Source organism: Pseudonaja textilis, chromosome 1, assembly GCF_049901715.1.
Source record: "Pseudonaja textilis isolate UNSWEBS1 chromosome 1, rPseTex1.2, whole genome shotgun sequence".
Lineage (NCBI taxonomy): Eukaryota > Metazoa > Chordata > Lepidosauria > Squamata > Elapidae > Pseudonaja > Pseudonaja textilis.
The window spans coordinates 246,155,450-246,174,722 of NC_141990.1; the positions used below are offsets into that span (position 1 = coordinate 246,155,450).

Consider the following 19,273-nt stretch of genomic DNA (forward strand, 5'->3'; position numbering starts at 1 on the left):
GCTTGTTTTTTTCTTGCAGACATTTCATTACCCAAGCTAGACAACCTCATTAGTGCTAATGGTGACTAACACTGATGATGTTACCTAGTTTGGATAATGAAACTTCTGCAAGAAAATGGCAAGCTCAGAGAAGCACCAAGGTCCCCTCATACTGACAGATAATTTATATTGATTGTATGATGAACTGCACTTCTAGGCTTTTGAATGCTGGGAAAGTTTATAGGTATTGCCATTAACATATAGTATTAGAGAGTAGGAAGGTCTATAGCAGGGGTATCAAACTCAAGGCCCGGGGACCAGATCCGCCCCGTGGGTGCTTAGATCTGGCCCATGAGGCTGCCCTGGAAACAGTGAAGGACTTGCCTGCGGTGCCTCTGCTAGAAAAAATGGAGTGGCCATGTGCTGCAGGAGGCTGTCGCAGCTGAAAACGTGACCCCTTGTTAGGGATACACCCTAGCAGAATCTGCACGGCAGTCAGGCAGGCAGGCAAAATATGTGAGATAAACGTTTTTGTAGCTTACACTCAGTAAAACAGATACACTGTGCTAGTTAAATAGTTTATTCCAATAAGAGTTTTAGCATAGTCAAACAGTCCATATATCATTCACTAGTTCAGTCCGTCTGGGGATTATTCAGTTGCAAAGTCCAGTGTCGATAAAGAGGTCAGTAAACTTACAAATATCAGTCCAGTAATATATCTCCTCGCAGTAGAGATATGAAGAAGTCAAACCTCCTTTCTTCCTTCAGCAGCAGGGAACACACAGTTAGCACACCATCAATCCATCAAACCAGCAATCGTCAGGTTCTCTTGCTCCCTCTTATGACGGTTTACAACCGCACCCAAAATTACATGCTTTGCAGTTTAAAGTGACACACACTTAAACTTACAATCATAGTTTATATATATTATTTTACCCAAACTACGTTAGGTAACCTTGTTATTCCTAATACCCCTCCCCCCAAATTCCATTTCTGTTGGCAGAGGGTTGCAGGAGGCCGTCACAGACAAAAATGGAGCTTGGGGGGGGGGCTGTTTTCTGTGGCAGAGTGCTCGGGCCACCACAGGTGCCGAGTGATGAAGAGCTGGCCATTCCCACCCTGATCACACCCATTTTGGCCCCCGAGGTCAAACACAACTCTGATGTGGCTTGAATAAAATTGAATTTGGCACCTCTGGCCAAAAGGAAACAGCATCTACAATGATGAGAGAGATAGCAATTCCCTTATGAGGAAAAGCTAAAACTGAATAAGTGGTCATGGAGAACTTTTACTGTATTCCTTTCATATAATACTAGAATTATATGTAAAAGCTGACTTAGCTCAATGTCTGAACCTAGCTATTGTCTTCATCTGTTACTTTTGCGACCTAAGGAGTGTTTAGCTGGGTGATCTGAAAAATGAACAGTGGATGGATATTGTCTTTGATCCTAGAGAGATCTATGATTTCTTTTTATACAGGTAGCCTTTGAGTTACGATAGTAATTGAGCCTGGCAATTACCATCGTTAAGTTGTAAGTCATAATGTCATAAGGTGGGTTAGCAATGACCAGATCTGATTTTTGTGGTGGTCATTAAATTAATTCATTGTTCACCATGAGGATTTTTTTTTTTTGCCAAAAGCTGGAAGTAAATGCCAGTTTCTGGCAAAACAGTTCTAAATCATGGTCACATGACTGTGGAGGTCCTGAAAATGGCTGTAGGTGCAGGTTGGTTGCCGATCATGTCAGAGTGTGTGTGTGTGTGTGTGTGTGTGTGTGTGTGTGTGTGTGTGAGAGAGAGAGAGAGAGAGAGAGAGAGAGAGAGAGAGAGACTTTAGAACTTTCAAACCAGGTTGTCATTCCCTTTTTGGGTCTGTTGTAACTTCGAATAGTTGATTGACTGCTCTTAAGCTAAGACCTCTCTGTTATGCAATTTATTACTGAATTGAAGATTATTTTGTTTTCTAACTTATTTGTTCCACTTCTCGATGCCCAATCTATACAAACATATTACAGTGTGCTTTGAGAAGATTACATCAAATTTGGTTTCTCTATCATTATGAGTAAAAAGTTATCCCTATTAATGTTCAAGTTCTAGCTCTCTTCCCAGGCCTGGCAATTTTTGTGTCTTTTTGTTGATGACAAGATGAGTAAGTATATGACTTGATGAAAAAGTAAATTAAGAAAAAAAAGAGGTTTTTGTGGAGGAGGCTCTTATAAATGAACTGTCAAATGAAGTAAAGTTAAAGGAAAATCTCCTGCTGTAAATGCAAGGTCTGGCTCTTCTAATAAAAATCAAGGCCCTTGAGGAATTAATTACATCAGCATTACAAGAAGAATGCATGGAATTGCAAAATGTGGTGGCACAGACCAGCACGAGCTTCTGTTGCAAAAAGAAAACTGCAGGAGTGTCTTAACAATTTCTGAACTGATATGCAGGTCATTGTAGTCACATAATAGTAATTCGGACAGTCTAATGAATAATAGTATGCAGAGGTAATGATAAATGATATTGTGCATACCTTGCAATTTAAGTCATCTAACTTTACTTTCTTCAGGTACCTGTGTGTGTGTGTGTGTGTGTGTGTAAAAAGTATTTTGGCAAAATTTAAACTCCTGATTTTTGTAGAGAAAATAATTTAAAATATATTTTGGTATGCTTAGCTGTAATAATTCAGAAAACAAGCTAGATGAATTTACAATAAATGGATGATTCGTGTAAGCCTGTTTTTAGGATATATTAAACACATTAAGGTTTTTACAGAAATATTTTGTCTCATCATTAAGAGTATAATGCAAACTGTAGAGCATATACATATACATAAAAGCACACATACAGAAATGGTATTCTTTTTTATCTAGACAGTGTATTTATTTAGAAGCTTGTAAATATGTTTAATTCACTTTTTAGCCAGCAAAACATTTTATTCTGGAAATCGTCATGGAAAGAGAGATTTTTCAAATGATAATTTGTCTACTCCAAAGTTTGTAATTATGTGCTATGAATAGCTATCTGGGTAATTTGTGCATCACTTTATCAATCTGCCTAAAATGTATTTGTGGTTGAGGGACATGTTCGGTTAGAGATGTAGAAGAGTTTAGCCTGTTGAGAAACAATTAAAAAGGCAAAAAAAGAGAAGTGTCTCAATTGATGTTATATGGAAAAAGTATTTTTTTTAAATCTAATTTTTTCTTGTTCCTCTTTGACTAGTGCTAATAATTTTCTGATGATATTACATGCTATTATTATGATATTGTGTCAAATTAGCTAAACCAACTAATTACTTATGTAACACTGTTTTTGATAAAGTTTTGACAGTATGTTTTTCCAAAAAAGGAATGATGTTACAGATTTAGGAACAATGAAACTAGTTATAGTTCTTACTTCTTGGGGGTAAGATTACAGAAATAATTTTACAACTGTATTCAATTTAATAAAAGTAGAAAATATTAGAATATGTTATCTTCCAAGTGTGATTAGATATATAAGGAATTTGTCTCTGGTGTAGAAGCTCTCAGTGTATATGCAAAGCAACAGAATAATCATCCTCAGAACAATACTAATAAGAGGAGATAGTAATGAAGATAAGAAGATGCTATTCTACAACCAGCTGGGCTGCCCAGCTGATAATGAAACAATATAAATTCACAATCTTTCAAGTAATAGAACTTACAAAGAGTTGTACAAATATAGTCTAATCTATATACAAACAAAATGCTGGATTTAAACAGGGTTTCTACAAGTTACAGATTTTTTAAACTAGAGTAGTATCTTTGGGTCTTTCTATCATCTGAATATCAATCATGTTGTGGGCCTTTTTAAAACTCCAGTTTCCTAAAATTTATGAACTATAAATTATTTTTATAAATTTGTCTACGAATTTATAAAGTATAATTACTTTAGATTGCTTTTTGTTTTTTCTTTGAAAAAGGAAATAATGTTGAACTAATTATTGAAATAGATTATATAATTTTAGTACTAACTGGAAATATTTTTATAACAGTGACAATATATACCAAATGACTTCTCAGCTTGAATGCATGACATGGAACCAAATGAACTTGGGATCCACACTTAAGGGGTAAGATTGCTATTTTTTAAAATCTTACACCATAAAATTATGAAGAATTATGAATTCCTTTTTATACAGATGAGACAAGGAAATAATAAAATCCTCAAAGAGATTTGTCACTGATTATAGTAGGCATTTTCAATTATATAAAATATTTTTATGCTCAATATTAATATATTCAATTTTCTTAAGGCAATGAAAGGACATAAACATATTTTCTATCAGTCACCAATATCTTCCTTGAAGCATACATTTTTGAAAATGTAACTAGTGCACTATATTCCATTTGACTTTTTAAAATATGTTACTTATCATATATAATTGTTTTATTAGAGAAAAGCAAGTTGATGCAATTGATTTTAAGTGGCTGTTTACTTACAATGCAATTTTATGTAAATATTATTCCGAAATAAATTTCATATTTTTTATATTCCCAAGGTTTCCTGGGGGCGATATAGATTAATAACCTGACCATTTTCATTTTTTTGTAGCATTTTAGTTTTTTTTTACTTTTCCAGCTATATGTGTTCATGGAAAGTCATGATGATGGAAAAATTATTATTTACAATATGTGATTTTACATAAACCCATCTTTCAAAATATGTATCTTGACATTTGAACATTGCATCAAATCCATACATAAAACAAACAGCTCAGAATATAAACAGTCATTAAACACTGTATGAAATAGCTTTCTCTGTTAGTTCCCCTAAAACATTGTTTCCTAAACTTCTTCCCCTCCTTCTCACCTTTAAAAGTTATGGAGGATCTCTAAGAATCTTTTGTTTGTATGGGTTATATTTATCAATATACACCATATTAAAAATTAACATTGAAACATTTGCTGTCACTACCATTTTTCACAATTTTTGGTGGGATTTTAATATTACATTATATTTCAATATGAAAAATTGACTACCTATTCGCATCTTTTTCACTGATCTCTTATGCCACTTTGTATATAAAAGATCTTTTCTAGCATGATTTAACTTGGTAACTTCAAAAACTGGATGTTTTTCTAGGCATGGGAATCAAGAGGTTAGTTGGACTCCATGAGGAGTTGTTAATTTATTGTTGACTGGGTTTTATCTATCTGCACTAAATATTTCTGCATTATTTTTGTTCATTTTGTAGCCAGTTTTTATATGTTGTTGCTCTAGTGACAGTATAAATCAAATGAATGAATTAATGAATTTCTCCCACTTCCTCATAGTAGGATGAGTCACATAAGAGAAGCACATAATAATAACAAAGAGAATACTTAAATGAAAGAGTGATGTCTATTTTATATCATGCTAAATAATGACTTTTCTGCAATATATTTGTGGGATGATACTCACATATTTTCCTTGAGTGCAGCTGTTCTGTTATCAGCATATTTGGAAAATTGGCTTATATTTATTTAATTTATATGCTGCCCCAGTCTGTTATAGCAATAGCAATAGAACGTAGACTTATATACTGCTTTATAGTATTTACAGCCCTCTCTAAGTGGTTTTTACAGAGTCAGCATATTGCCCCCAACAATTTGGGTCCTCATTTTACCTACCTTGGAAGGATGGAAGCAGGGGTGGGATTCTACCAGTTCGCACCTATTCGCTAGAACCAGTTGTTAACATTCTAAGCAATTTGGAGAACTGGTTGTTAGAAGAAATTACTGGCCTAATCCTGTAAGGAAGGCAGGAAGGAAACATTCTGGTGTTGCTTGCAGAAACTGCCTCTCCGTTAACCCTTATTACGTTCTTGGCAGGACTAGACTTCCTCTCTCAGGAACGTCTCTGGAGTTTTTTTTCCTCCTTTGCTGGTACTTTGCTTGTGTGGAGTGACCATTCAAAGTTACAATGGCACTGAGAAAAGTGATTTATGACCATTTTTCACACTTAGGACTCTTGCAGCATCCCCAGTGTCATGTGGGGTGAAGGATGCCCAGAAGTTTATATAATCTGGAAAGGTGTTAAGTAGCTCAGTTGGTTTACAGTACAGCAGAACATACCCAAAGTTTCTTTTTGGAACAGTCATGATGCTGCAGCTGATACCCTCAACATCCTTCCCAATTTTTGTGTTAATCTTCCTCTAAGCTCTTTTTTCTTTATATAGCATTCACATCCTTTCAATAAGTTGAATTCTCACTACTCTTATATCTTTGGCATATACTTTCTCATTCCCTCCCATTTTGCTCAGCTTCCTCCCTAAAGAGCTTTCATCTCTCCCATGTCCCTTCTATAGGGAGTGGACTTCAGAGAAATCATTATTTGTCCAGAAATGTTTCCTGTTACCTTGGAAGCAGGAAGTTCTTTTTAAGGAAGCTGCATGATAGGTGAAATATTTGAGGACTGTATGTGGGAGCTGTTCTGGATAGTAGTCTTTCTTCTTTTATGAAGTTTGGACCAGATGGGAAAATGAAGGCCATTGCAAAGATAATTGTCAGCAGAAAAATAATACAATTTTATTCTAGCCAGTGTATTAATATGGAGGAGATTTTTTGTTTTGAAATATTTTATTTTTATTTTAAAAAGTTAAAATACAAAACTCCAAAATATTTCAAAATTATATGGAGCAGATTTTTATAAAAGAAATGTGCAATTCCAAAAGGAAGCTTAATCATAATAAATGCATGCTGGCAAATATACTGTAGAAATGATAACTTTTAAAAAAATACTCTGAGTTATATTATAAATATTTTTATGGCAATGTTTTGTCCACATTTTTAGTATTTATCTTCAAGTAAGATAAATCCTCCTAGTTGTAAAAGTGTTTAGCAACTTACATGCTTCAACATTACAGAAGAGCTTTTCCTAAACTCGTTTCGAACAACTGGACTCCATGGTATGATATGGGAGGTTTCATAGAGTTCCATTTGAAGAAAGATTGGGCATTTCAGGAGCACCAGTCACTGAAGAAATTGGATATATATCCTTCTTGAATGCAAACTGTACTCTATAGAAAGATCTGCTTACTTAGATTTTTATTTAAAAGCTAAAAAATACTGGAGCACCCAGGAGAAAAAGTCTTACTTTCTGCAATAAATGAACCTGCATATCACCACTAGTATGGTAAGATTGCAGTTCTTTATTTCAAAGGTCATTTAGAACAGGAGAAAATATTTAGATTAGATTGGGGTTATCTGAAGGGTGACAATTTATTATTGTTTTCTCATTTGTATTTTTGTATCAGTTTTATATAGTCGATATGGTCAAATGATTTAATTAGTAAAGATTTCTCTTCTCCCCTCCCTTCCCCTCCCCTCCCATTCCATTCCATTTCTATTTTGTAATTTAGCATTCTAAATTAGTTCAACATTAATTGGTAAATGTTGGTAAATATTGGTAAATGTTGAAAATATTAGTTAAAGAGCAGAAAGTTCAACATTGTAATTTATGAAAACATGGAAATTCATATGGACCAAGATTCCAGTCCCAAGATTTGGCTTCCTCCAACTGAAATTAATAGCATGTAACTCTTTCTTTGTAAGTGTTTCCACTGCTTTTTGTCTCTTTCCACTACCTCTGTTTTAAATGGCATGGTTTTATTTTGCTTCTTCTGACAGTGCTTAGTGGATTTGTTGATATTTTTTCCAATGATAGAGAAATTTAGAATAAACAAATATACAATAATTGTTAGACATCTTTTAAAAATAAAAAAAAAGAAATAGGAAACGTGGGTAAAAGAAAACTTACTTCCATGGTCAAATTGTCCCCAAGCAATCAAGCAAGCAATGAAAAAAATTACCCATTCTCAACTTTCAGATGTTTGAGCTAAGCCATGATATGAATGTATACTCTTCGTAAGTATTTTGGGAGTATTCTTCTGAAAGAAGGAGTATTTATTATTTCCTCATTACAAATTTGTACTCCCTGTAATCAACTCGACTTGGTAGCAGCTCAAAACAGATGTAAATTATAATAATACAATACATAAAATAGATGATAAATAAAACACTAACATAAATAACAGTAAGAAACATAGATCATAATCACCACCACAAATGGAATAGAATAGAATAGAGCTGGAGGGACATTGGAGGTCTTCTAGTCCAGCCCCCTGCTCACGCAGGAGAAACTATACTATTTCAGACAAATGGTTGTCCAGTCTCTTCTTAAAAACGTCCTGTGATAGAGCACCCAGGATTTCTGAAGGCAAGCTGTTCCACTGATTAATTGTTCTCACTGTTAGGAAGTTTCTGCTTAATTTCAGATTGCTTTTCTCTTTGATTAGTTTCCAACTATTGTTTCTTGTCCTGCCCTCTGGTATTTGGATAATGATTTGGCCCTCTCTTCTTTGTGGCAGCCCCTCAAATACCCCAGGATACTGCTATCATGTCACCCCTAATTCTTCTTTTCTTTAGACTAGCCAAACCCAAATCCTGCAGCCCTTCGTCATATGTTTTAGTCTCCAGGGCTTTGATCATCTTACTGCTATCATATCTAATTCTTCTTTTCTTTAGACTTTATAATTCCTAGAGGAATTGCTATAGGTATTGTGAAACAATTTGATTTAACAGCTTTTGGAAAGCCAACAGTTGGGGGGGAGGGTTTGGCAGGCTGATGTAATTTAATAGATAGGACATATTGAAAAGAAGTGTCTGCAAGCTTCAGATTTTATGTTGCAGTAGCGAGGGTTCTCACCGCTGAATCAGACAGTTCAATTCCAGCTGAAAAAGATTGATATTTTGCCAACTCATATAGGGATTTTTAAATAAAAACATGCACTCTCAGTTATACCTAGAGCCAATAGAAACTCAGCGTAGGGCCTGAAGTACAGTGTAACATGCTAATGGTAACAAATGCCAGTCAACAATAAACTACTTAGATTGGTATTCAGAGACAGTTTCATGTAGAGCATATTATAATACTGTAACCATACAGTGATAAAGATATGAACGACTGTTGTGATGAACATAATTGTAATAAATAATGAGTGTGACTTGTTCCCAAATTAACTTAAAGAGTTTTATGAAGTCATCCAATTGCAGCTTATTTGGGAAATCATTGTTAAGCCAACTATGGTTTTGGGCATTATACACACCTAGTTTTTATTGTTTATATATTTAAATCTTGATGGAGAAAAAAGGGAAGACCATGTGGTTGGCTGTTTCACAATGAGCAGTTTGCTGGGAATTATCCAAGTCAAATCGTCTTTGTGCTAGATGTTGGCAAGTCTCCTGATCCCTTCATTCAGGGTTTTTTGAGTTGTGACAGTGCCACTGGCATTTTCAGGGGGTCAAAATCTGGTAAATGGAACCATTTTGCAGTGCCACTTTCAATCATGGCTTTGATAATAACACTGCATTGCACCTCGCTCCCTCCTTCCTCTGCGCCCACCCATGAGCAATATAATGCTGCTGTTCATACATTCTTGCTATCTTTTACAGAGCACATGCACTATGAAGATTTGATTTATTATCCCTTTAGAACAACTAAATAGGAAGAAAGTTGACAGTTACATATAATCCCTGTATTAGTTCTGCAGGGAATTCAACATTTTTACATTAAAAGAAGATAATCGTTTTTCAAAGATCTGTGTCTCTTGTATTAAATAAAAGAATTTAAATGCAATGGAGAAAATAAATGGTATTCTAGCATCTGTAAATACTGACAATTAGTGTGGATGACACCTGGGCTATCTGGATTGGAAAAAGGCAGAAGATTAAATCAAGATTAACTATCTTTGGAGAAGCAAATTTAAATATTTTGGCATATGCCAAGATTATAGCATTTGTGAAAAATCGGTGTTAGATATAATCTCATCGCCTGTAAAATATGCCAAAATAGCTCTCTGGTGAAAAGAGTTATACAATGCCTTCAATTTCATTTGTCATTGTCATAAGCTAGTTTGCAAAGATGTACATCTTTTAAAAGACATTGATCAACAGCTTATCAAGGATTCCTAAGTGTTCAATGTTTCAGGTATTTTTCTTTTTGAAGTAGTTTTTGAACATTGGCATCTTTCTTTAGACTGAAATATGCAGTTTATTTTCCCCCCTCCAGAATTGACATCTTTTATATACTTGCTCACTTTTTTCATATATGGTTCAATAAAGATCTTCTTATACATAAATTGTGTTTTAAAAGTCTTTCCCTACTTGGTGGACATCTGTGTCTGCAAATGGCCTACAAAATATGGATAGCTGAAAGAAGAAAATACAGTTTTCACTACCTTTTTGCTGCCATAATTTTTGCACACTGTATATCTAATATATATGCCTCATGACCCTCTTATAGACCCAAAGGCATCTTTTCTCAGACATTTGTTTTAAAAATGAATAGCAGTACAATTCCTGTCAATTGTTGGGATGGTAGATTGCCATTGGAACAATCCAATTTACAATGAAGAAATAAATACTTGTGATGTATGATGGAGAACTGAGGAAACACTAAGCAGACACCAGTTCTGTAAAATGCCAGTTATTCTGGATATTAAGTAATGTTTGCAGCTCTAATTTAAATCAATTGCATTAAACCTGTTTTTGACAGAAATATATGTACAAATCCTTATTATTTATAATTTATCGAAAGTATTTTAATAACCATGTATATTAAAAACAAAACAAAAACTCTTCCAAAACAAAAGATTTTTGGCCAGTGTCTTAAAATCTAATGGTAGCTAAGCAACTTTCTCAGCAGTAGTCAAACAACTGAAAGCAATCTGCTATTCTCAGAGAAATTTCCCACCCATTGATTGTTATTCATTATATTTCTCATAAACCACCATATTAATCAACTTCTCTTCTGTGCTGCCCATGAAAAGAAACTAGGCATAATAAAGATCCAGCTGCAAATACATTTATATATTTTTATAAAGGAATTTCTATTCTTTATAATTGCCTTTCTTTCTTTCTTTATTTAAAATATGATTAATTACTTTTAATAACAGTAAAGTTTTAAGCAAGCTATTCGTTAAAGTCTGGTGTAGTGGTTAAGGTATTAGGTTAGAAACCAGAATACATTGATTTCTGGTCCTACCTTATGTATGAAACTAGCTGGGTGACCTTGGGCCAGACACCTTTTCTCAACCCTAAGAAGAAGGCAACGGAAAATTATTTTTCTACCCACCTGGATGAACACAAAAATGCAGTAAAAAAGCTGGAACATACTTCCTCACTAGTCCAACACATGAAAGCCACAGGTCATAGCATTGACTTCAATGGCACCAAAACCCTAGCCACTATAGAAAACCCCAGCTACAGAATTATCAGAGAAGCCATAGAGATTGAAAAAAGACCTGAAATCATGAATAGAAGAGATGACTCCACCAGGCTGTCAATCATTTGAAAGCCTGCACTCACAAACAAAAAAATCTACACACCACAAGCCAGGCAAACATCTGGGCACAAACAGATCCCCCCTGATACCTCCAGCTCAAACACACCCCAACCAGGCACCCAGATGAAACCTAGCTTCCTAATAAATGATAGCTGTCCATTTACTCAGAGCCAAGTTGCACTAAAGCCTCCAATACAGGAAACACAATGTTGCCAGCCAATCAAGACCCCCCAAAAGCTACAAAACAGACAGAAGATATTAGAAACACCAATCAAGCAGAACACAGCAAACTCCAAGACCAATAAACATAGACCAAGGCTCCCAACCAATCAGGTTGAAGGAAAAACCGTTCTGGCACAGCAGTAGTCTAGCACCAAATTTAAAACAGAAACGGCTGTGAAAGTCTGACTCACAGACAAACACAATACAGAAGCCTGATGATGGCAGATGAGATTCTGCCGAAATGTTGCTACAACTTTAAAAGCACAACTATAATGACGTGGGAAAATACCCGAACAAAGCTGAATACCATACACATATATAGCTGCATATATATATATATATATATATATATATATATATATATATGTATGTATGTATGTATGTATGTATGTCTGTCTGTCTGTCTGTCTGTCTGTCTGTCTGTCTGTCTGTCTGTCTGTCTGTCTCTGTCTCTGTCTCTGTCTCTGTCTCTGTCTCTGTCTCTGTCTCTGTCGGTCGGTCTGTCTATCTATCTATCTATCTATCTATCTATCATCTATCTCTCTATCTGTATACATACATATATATGTGTGTGTGTGTGTGTGTGTGTGTGTGTGTATGTGTGTTTTCGTAGATTTTCACGGGTGCAGGTATGCAGGTCTTGGCATGTTTGGATTTTTCCCCATGTAAGATTGAGAGCATCTTGGCAACGTTTCGACAAGGTCCCACTCGCCATCTTCAGGCTGGTGCTTTCGGCTTTGTGCCTTTGCGGTGGGATCTCACCGAAACGTCACCAAGATACTCTTAATCTTACATGGGAAAAGACCCGAACACACCTAGACCTATATATATATGATGGATATTTTTGGTATTCCAATAAGAAATATCTTAAGTAAGCTGGTAACATTAAACTCCTTTCCATTTGTTTCTAAATGCAAATGGCATTTTTCCTGTGCCTCACATTTTTTGGCTATTTCTATATGCAAGCATGCCAATTTCTTCTTTAAAATGCTATAGCTTAGTGCAGGGTCTGTTCTATGTAAACTCTTCCAACCCCCAACTATTTTTAAAACATTCAAGTCTGATTATGATGAATTGTTCTGTATTCATATTTCATGCTGATGTTTGCTAACTTGTCACTGTATTCTTCAGAAATGCTTAGTGTAGCTTTATTAACTTGGGAATGTAGGCTATGAATCATATGAAATTTGCCAGTGTAACAAAATAATAGTGGTGTAATGAAGTAATTGAAAGTTTCATACTTTTCAGAAATTAATCTTTCAACATTTTTTTTAAAACCACACTAAAGCGAATCTTCAGAGCTGCTCTGTTTTTCATCACACAAAATATTCTGTTTTACCAGTCATATACACACTATATAACATTATGATTAATTAATAATTTTAATACCTTCTGCCTTGATTTGAAAGGTTTTTAAGGGATTTTCAGATAGCTAAATAGCCTTTATTTGACATTTTTCAGATATTGTTTTAGGTTTCCTTGTTGTATATTCATTGATTGCTAGGACGTGAAGTATACATCTTATATAATTTCTTTCTTTCTTTCTTTCTTTCTTTCTTTCTTTCTTTCTTTCTTTCTTTCTTTCTTTCTTTCTTTCTTTCTTTCTTTCTCTCTCTCTCTCTCTCTCTCTCTCTCTCTCTCTCTCTCCCCCCCCTCCTCTCTCTCCCTCCCTTCTTGCTTTCTTGCTTTCCTTCCTTCTCCTTTTCACTTGGCGCTAAATATCAAAACTGGGAGCATGTTATATTAGCATTATAAAAATATTTTTTTCTGGCACTTAATCAGTTTCTTTTTTATGAGTCTTTAACCATGACTCACATATACTTCATTGTACAAGCTAAATACATTCGTGATGTCTCTAAAAACTTTATTTAAGATGGAACACTTAGACTGACTTAGTGCAAATTGTTAATTGTTATTTACACATAGAGTCATTGTTCACTTCTTACTTTTCAATGGAGAGTTTGGCTGTGGAAATTATTAAATCAACTGATATGTCTAAGACAAATTCAACTCCATAAATCTTATCCAATTCTGTTTATCTGGAATAGACATCAGTGGTGGATTCTTCCTACCTTATGAAGGATTATAAGGTCCCCATGTCACTGCCCTGCCCCTCATCTATGTGAGATTTAGACAGCTGTCTGGCTAATATTAAAGATAAAGATAATGGATTAAGATGTCCGTTCTATTCCCTATAGTAGATTTTTAACAAGCTGTAGATAACAATGTAAAAATAAAATGGTTCTACTTTGTCATTTGTGACTGTAAACAATAGAATTTGGAGCTTAATGCTTTAACAAAATCTAAGGTTTCTCAGTTAAGATTATGGAAAATTCACATAGTTCCTAGTTAAAGAGGAGCTCTGCATGACCAAAAGCCATATGCTGAACCAACTTAACAAACTTGATTGAATAAAAGTTTAACTCTTCACCTACTTCCGTAATTTCAACAATATGCCATCCTATGAGGCTGCAACTCAAATGAACCAAACCCCATTTGAACCCGAAGTGCTGATCTCATTTGGGAGTAAATAATTCTTATGCTGTACATACACATATATAAGCCCAGTGGTGGGATTCCAATTTTTTTATTACTGGTTCTGTGGGTGTGGCTTGGTGGGAGTGGCAGGGGAAGGATACTGTAAAATCTCCAGTCAGAGGTGGTATTTGCCGGTTCTCCGAACTACTCAAAATTTCCGCTACTGGTTCTCCAGAACTGGTCAGAACCTGCTGAATACCACCTCTGGTATAAGCCCATCTGCAAATAAGCCAAACCTGATATTTAAAATATATGTTTGGTGTTAGTGTTTGGGGATAAACCCCCAAGCAGAGTATGCAGCAGCAGTCAAGCCAGGCAGGCAAATGAGAGAGGGAGTGGGCCCAAGAGTATACACACACTGGAGACAAAAACACTGTTTGTGGTTTTAAAATAGTTATTTAATTCACACAGAGATTAAGAAGTGTCATTCAGTCCATATATCATTATCCAGTATATCCATCCAGTTATCAAGTCCATTAACAGTAAATACAATGTCCTTATCTGCTTGTAAATCTTCTCCTCCTGATACCTTTGTCAAAGACAACGCTGAATCCTCAGCTCACTAGGCAAACAGTCCTTGTGTTCAGTTGAAGTGGTATCTGGCACAGTAGCCATCCAGAGTAAGCAGATAGACGTTCCAACACAGCAGGCAGCAGACCAGGAACAGAACCAGGTGCATCCAGAAGCCGGGCTCATACAGTTGCATCCAGAAGCCGGGGCTATTACGTTTCCCCTCTACCTATATGGCTGCCTGCAACCGCACCCACAATGACATTGCAGTTTCTTGTGCTTAAAGCTACATAGCACTTAATCCTAGGTTTACATATTTATTCAACCCAAACCAGTTGGAGTATTCATATACCCAACATTTGGCACTTAAAATTCTTGGCTTATCTGTGATTATATCAGGCAAATCATATGTAATTGAAAAGAGACTTTGAGTTTTAGTTGAAGGAAAAAGTGCATCTCAACTATTTGCAGTTCAGTGTGATAGAAGAAAAATGAAAGAGATATGTAGGTTAGCAAGGTGATCCCTGAGGGTATGACCATGCCAAAGGTACACTTCTGCAGAATGGTGTTTAGCCTCAGATGGAAGTCCCAAAAGGGCTTTTCAAAAGGCAACTGAGCTTTCTTGATTTTTTTCTTGAGAACATTTCGCTTCTCATCCAAAAAATCTTCTTCAGTTCTCTCAGCTTCTTCAGTTCCCTTTTCATCCACAAAGCTTGAAAAATGTTTTTTTTTAAACGTTCTCAAGAGGACAAAAGAACCCCAACCCAAGATAGTTCATTTACCTTTTGAAAACATCTTTGGGGCAACCATGACCTGGATGATCAAGAATCTCCATAGACTCTTAGATGGAAGGTAAATAGCTTGACATAGGGATGTTAAGGCATAATGTTTTGCCTTGAGTACTATTTTGAGAAAACTATTCTGGGATCTGATATGAAAAACATGTTTGCCAATGGGACTTCAACATTTCAGTATTCCATAGGATTTCAATAGCCTATTCAATTTCTAGGGATATTGAAACAGTAGTATATGTGTTATTTTACCATGGCATCCACAGGGACATCCACAACATTTACATTTTATCCTTGTTTCCTCAACAAGGAAACCTTTCATTTGAGCACCCTTTTTTCAGAGTTCAAGTCCCTTCTAATCCAAATTGTAGCAAAATACTAGGCAGCAGCAGGAATGAAAATGAAGCACTAATGCAAAGTGTCCCATAGTTTCAATGCTGTTTAACTGTTGTCCATCTCAATGCCCTCCAATGTTTTGTTTTATTTTACTACCTTATAATGGTCCTAGACTTAGGTCATCATAAATTGTTATAATGTTCACGATTATTTGAAATTTTGGGAGCATTGCAGAACACATATTAATAAGGTTAAAAAGATTTCTGGATTTAAAATTTCAAAAGTAAAATAAAATAGTTTGGTTTGTTGCCTTACTGGAAGTAAAAGAGATCTTTGATTTCTACAGGGAATAGTTCCCTTTGTTTGTTGATTTGGCTAAAGGTTAAGCCACAATGCATCTTCTAAGCTGATGTATGAATAAAATAGTTAGAACACTGATTTGTAATCCTATCCTGTGGCTACAAGTTCTGCTCTTCTTGTAAATGTCATCACTTTCTCTGTCCTATCTGTTTATATCTGAGTCATGAGGTGCTGACAAAAAACCGCTGCACTTAATGTGAAACCTGAGGCATTTTGCTAATTCCAAAGATATTCTTAATTACCAATTTGGCATTTAGCTGATAAATAATCTGCACATATGCAGCATTTCTTTTTTTGTGGCTCTACTATATTTTTAAAAGTTTCAGTATTCAATTGTTAAAATATAGGTTACCAAAGTCATATTTTCTTGGAAAAAATAAAGAACAAACCCAAAAGGGGGCAAGGCTGAAAGAGGTTAATAAAGATTAAAAAAAATAATTGTTTATATCTATAAATTTCCTTAATGAAGGAAAATTACAAAAACAAAAATACTTTACAAAAACACACATTCTAATAAAAATATCTAAAATATTTTAAAGACAATTCAATGTCCATGTTTTTCATATGAATGTGAAAAATGGTGCACAAAGTGGTGCGATTTATACAATGCAAGTAAATGACCAAAATGAAGGACAAAAGTGAGTTTTTGAAAAATAAATAAAACTAAAGGACAGCTTTCTGAAATAAAGGACTGTGTTAAGTGGGAAAAATCAGGAAATCCAAGCAGTTCAAATGAACATCAAGCTTAAATGTTTTACAAGAATCTGAACTATTAATGGTCAAATTGGGGTGGTGGAAAAGAGTCAGTGGAACTCAAGGTAAGCTGGATGTAGATATCTTGTGAACATGAAAGGACTCAAGACTGATGACGTGTTTGATCCCTCCCTTGAGTTCAGTCTGCTCATCTCATACAGACCATACTGTAATAAAGGACATATGGTCACTGTAATAGAGGTGGTATTCAGCAGGTCCTGACCAGTTCTGGAGAACCGGTAGTGGAAATTTTCAGTAGTTTGGAGAACCGGCAAATACCACCTATGACTGGAGATTTTACAGTATCCTTTCCCTTTCACGCCCACCAAGCCACACCCACAGAACTGGTAGTAAAAAATTTTGAATCCCACCACTGCACTGTAAGTATAGGTGAACAAAACTTACCTTCTTTCTTTGCAGCCCAAGTTATTAGCAAAATCAGGGTATCTTTCTGCATAGGAAGTTTGAACTTTAAAACTGTTGAAATGCTTTGAAACTGTTTTAGCATAAATGAAGAAGAAATAATGCAAGCATTTTTCAAATGTGATTTATAATTAAGTTTAATTTCCAACCTTTGACCTCTTTTTATTTTCAGCCATGGGACAGGATATGAAAGTGATAATCACGCAGCCCCAATGTTATACAGCTGTGGGGCCCAATACAGAATACATACCCATGGAGTGTTTAGAGGAATTCAAGTGAGTATATTAAGGAAAGTATATAATTTTGGACTAATTACCTGGCTGCTTTGATAATAGCAAGAAAACACTATATTTTCTTTTTATTAGGATATAGTGTTCACTATATAATAACTAAATGGAAAATGTTTATCTATTGCTGACATTCTAATTTGCTCCTTTTTGCTGAGAAATCTTCCAGATATATTGAGTTACAATTCCCATGATTGCCAAACAACATTGAATAAAAATCATGATGGAGATTTATGGGTGTTGTTGTAGTCCAATACTGGGAGGGCTTTCCTGCAAGCAAAGAAGTAATGTGAAGGAAAAATGAAGGATCAAACATTTTCTCTTGTGAAATGCTAATACAGCCTTTGGGATTGTGGTAAACTGTTTACAATTTCCTTTATGACATGAAACAAAGTAACAATTTCAGGATCTGATACTACTTATATTTTGGAGAAACTTAAATGTCTGTAGGAGATCTTGTTGCCTTATAGTGGGGGTGAGGAGTGATTTCCCTTTGCCCAACCTTGGCAACTTTAAGACTTGTGGACTTCAACACCCAGAATTCCCCAGCTAGCCATCCTGTCTAGGGAAGTCTGGGAGTTGAAATCCACAAGTCTTAAAGTTGCCAAGGTTGGATACCACTGCACTATAGTTTTTACAGTTCTCTGATGAGCCCATATATTGTATGTAAAACCTTCCTTTTTATGCCATCATAGGATATGCGGCGGATGTCTGGAGTGGCTCCAACAATTGTTAGATCAGCAGGCGACACAAATGAAAAGCGACCGTTCATGTGCGTGTATCCTGGCTGTAACAAACGATATTTTAAACTGTCTCATTTGCAGATGCATGGTAGAAAACACACTGGTAAGTATCTTCCTGGAGCACTGAAAAAAGTAATTTGTGACAAATTTTCACATGACCATTGCAGCACTCCCCTTTGGTCACCTGATCAAAATTTGGATGCTTGTGTTCTGACCCAAGCCTTGTTCAAATTAAACAAACACAAACTGTGTATAAAAGCAAACCCTTTTTAATGCATTCCCAGCCAAGAGTCATTTAAACCTAATTGTCCAAGATAAAAGCAAGTCCTTTCAAGGTTGTAAAAGACTGCCAAGAACAGAAATCTAATTACTGATAAATATTGACTGACAGAAGTTTCAAAAACAAATGGGAGTTCGCAGGGCTTCAATGAGGACTCGGAATCTAAAGAACTTATTTGCTTCCTGTAAAGAGCACATCCCCGAGGGCTGGTTTTTATCCCTTATGGGAGGGACCATCACCTTCCAGCCTTACTCCCAAGTCGCCCTTGCTGCTTCAGCTGCTCTCTCCTTCGAGCAGCCGTGCGCATACATGCTCTGGGCACAGGCTCCCCGCGGTCTTTTGCTTCACTGCTGCCAGACTCTGAAAGCTCTGAAGGCAACATCCCACTCTCCAATAGTCCTGGCCCCATCCCTGCATCAGACACAGGACCCTCATCCAAGTCCTTGACAGACTCTCTGACTGGTTCCCTTCCGTCCTCGCTGCCAGAGACCTCTGCCGTCTGCACCTGCTGCTGGCGAACCATAGCAGCTTGGCAATGGGCATGTATTTATGACAGTTGCACTGTCCTCAGTCATGTGATTACCCTTTTGTGACCTTATAACGTACAAAGTCAATGGGGAAGTCGGATTCACTTAACAACCACGTTAAGTGTTAGAGACACTTAACAACCATGTTAAGTGTAAGATTCAGTTAGCAACTGAGGCAAGAAAGGTTGTA

The 19,273-nt window shown here is 35.8% G+C and overlaps 1 protein-coding gene across 6 annotated transcripts in view; it reads left to right on the forward strand.

Annotated features, from left to right (window-relative positions):
* Positions 1–19,273, forward strand: part of WT1 (WT1 transcription factor) — a 52,074-nt gene that overhangs the window by 22,404 nt on the left and 10,397 nt on the right. For 5 of the 6 annotated variants that reach the window (XM_087921191.1, XM_087921195.1, XM_026704403.2 and 2 more), the window contains 3 exons: positions 3,983–4,060; positions 17,419–17,521; positions 18,229–18,379. In XM_087921191.1, coding sequence (XP_087777317.1) covers positions 3,983–4,060; positions 17,419–17,521; positions 18,229–18,379 — 332 coding nt within the window. The remainder of the gene's footprint in view (positions 1–3,982; positions 4,061–17,418; positions 17,522–18,228; positions 18,380–19,273) is intronic. The other variant, XM_087921192.1, reaches the window with a different exon arrangement.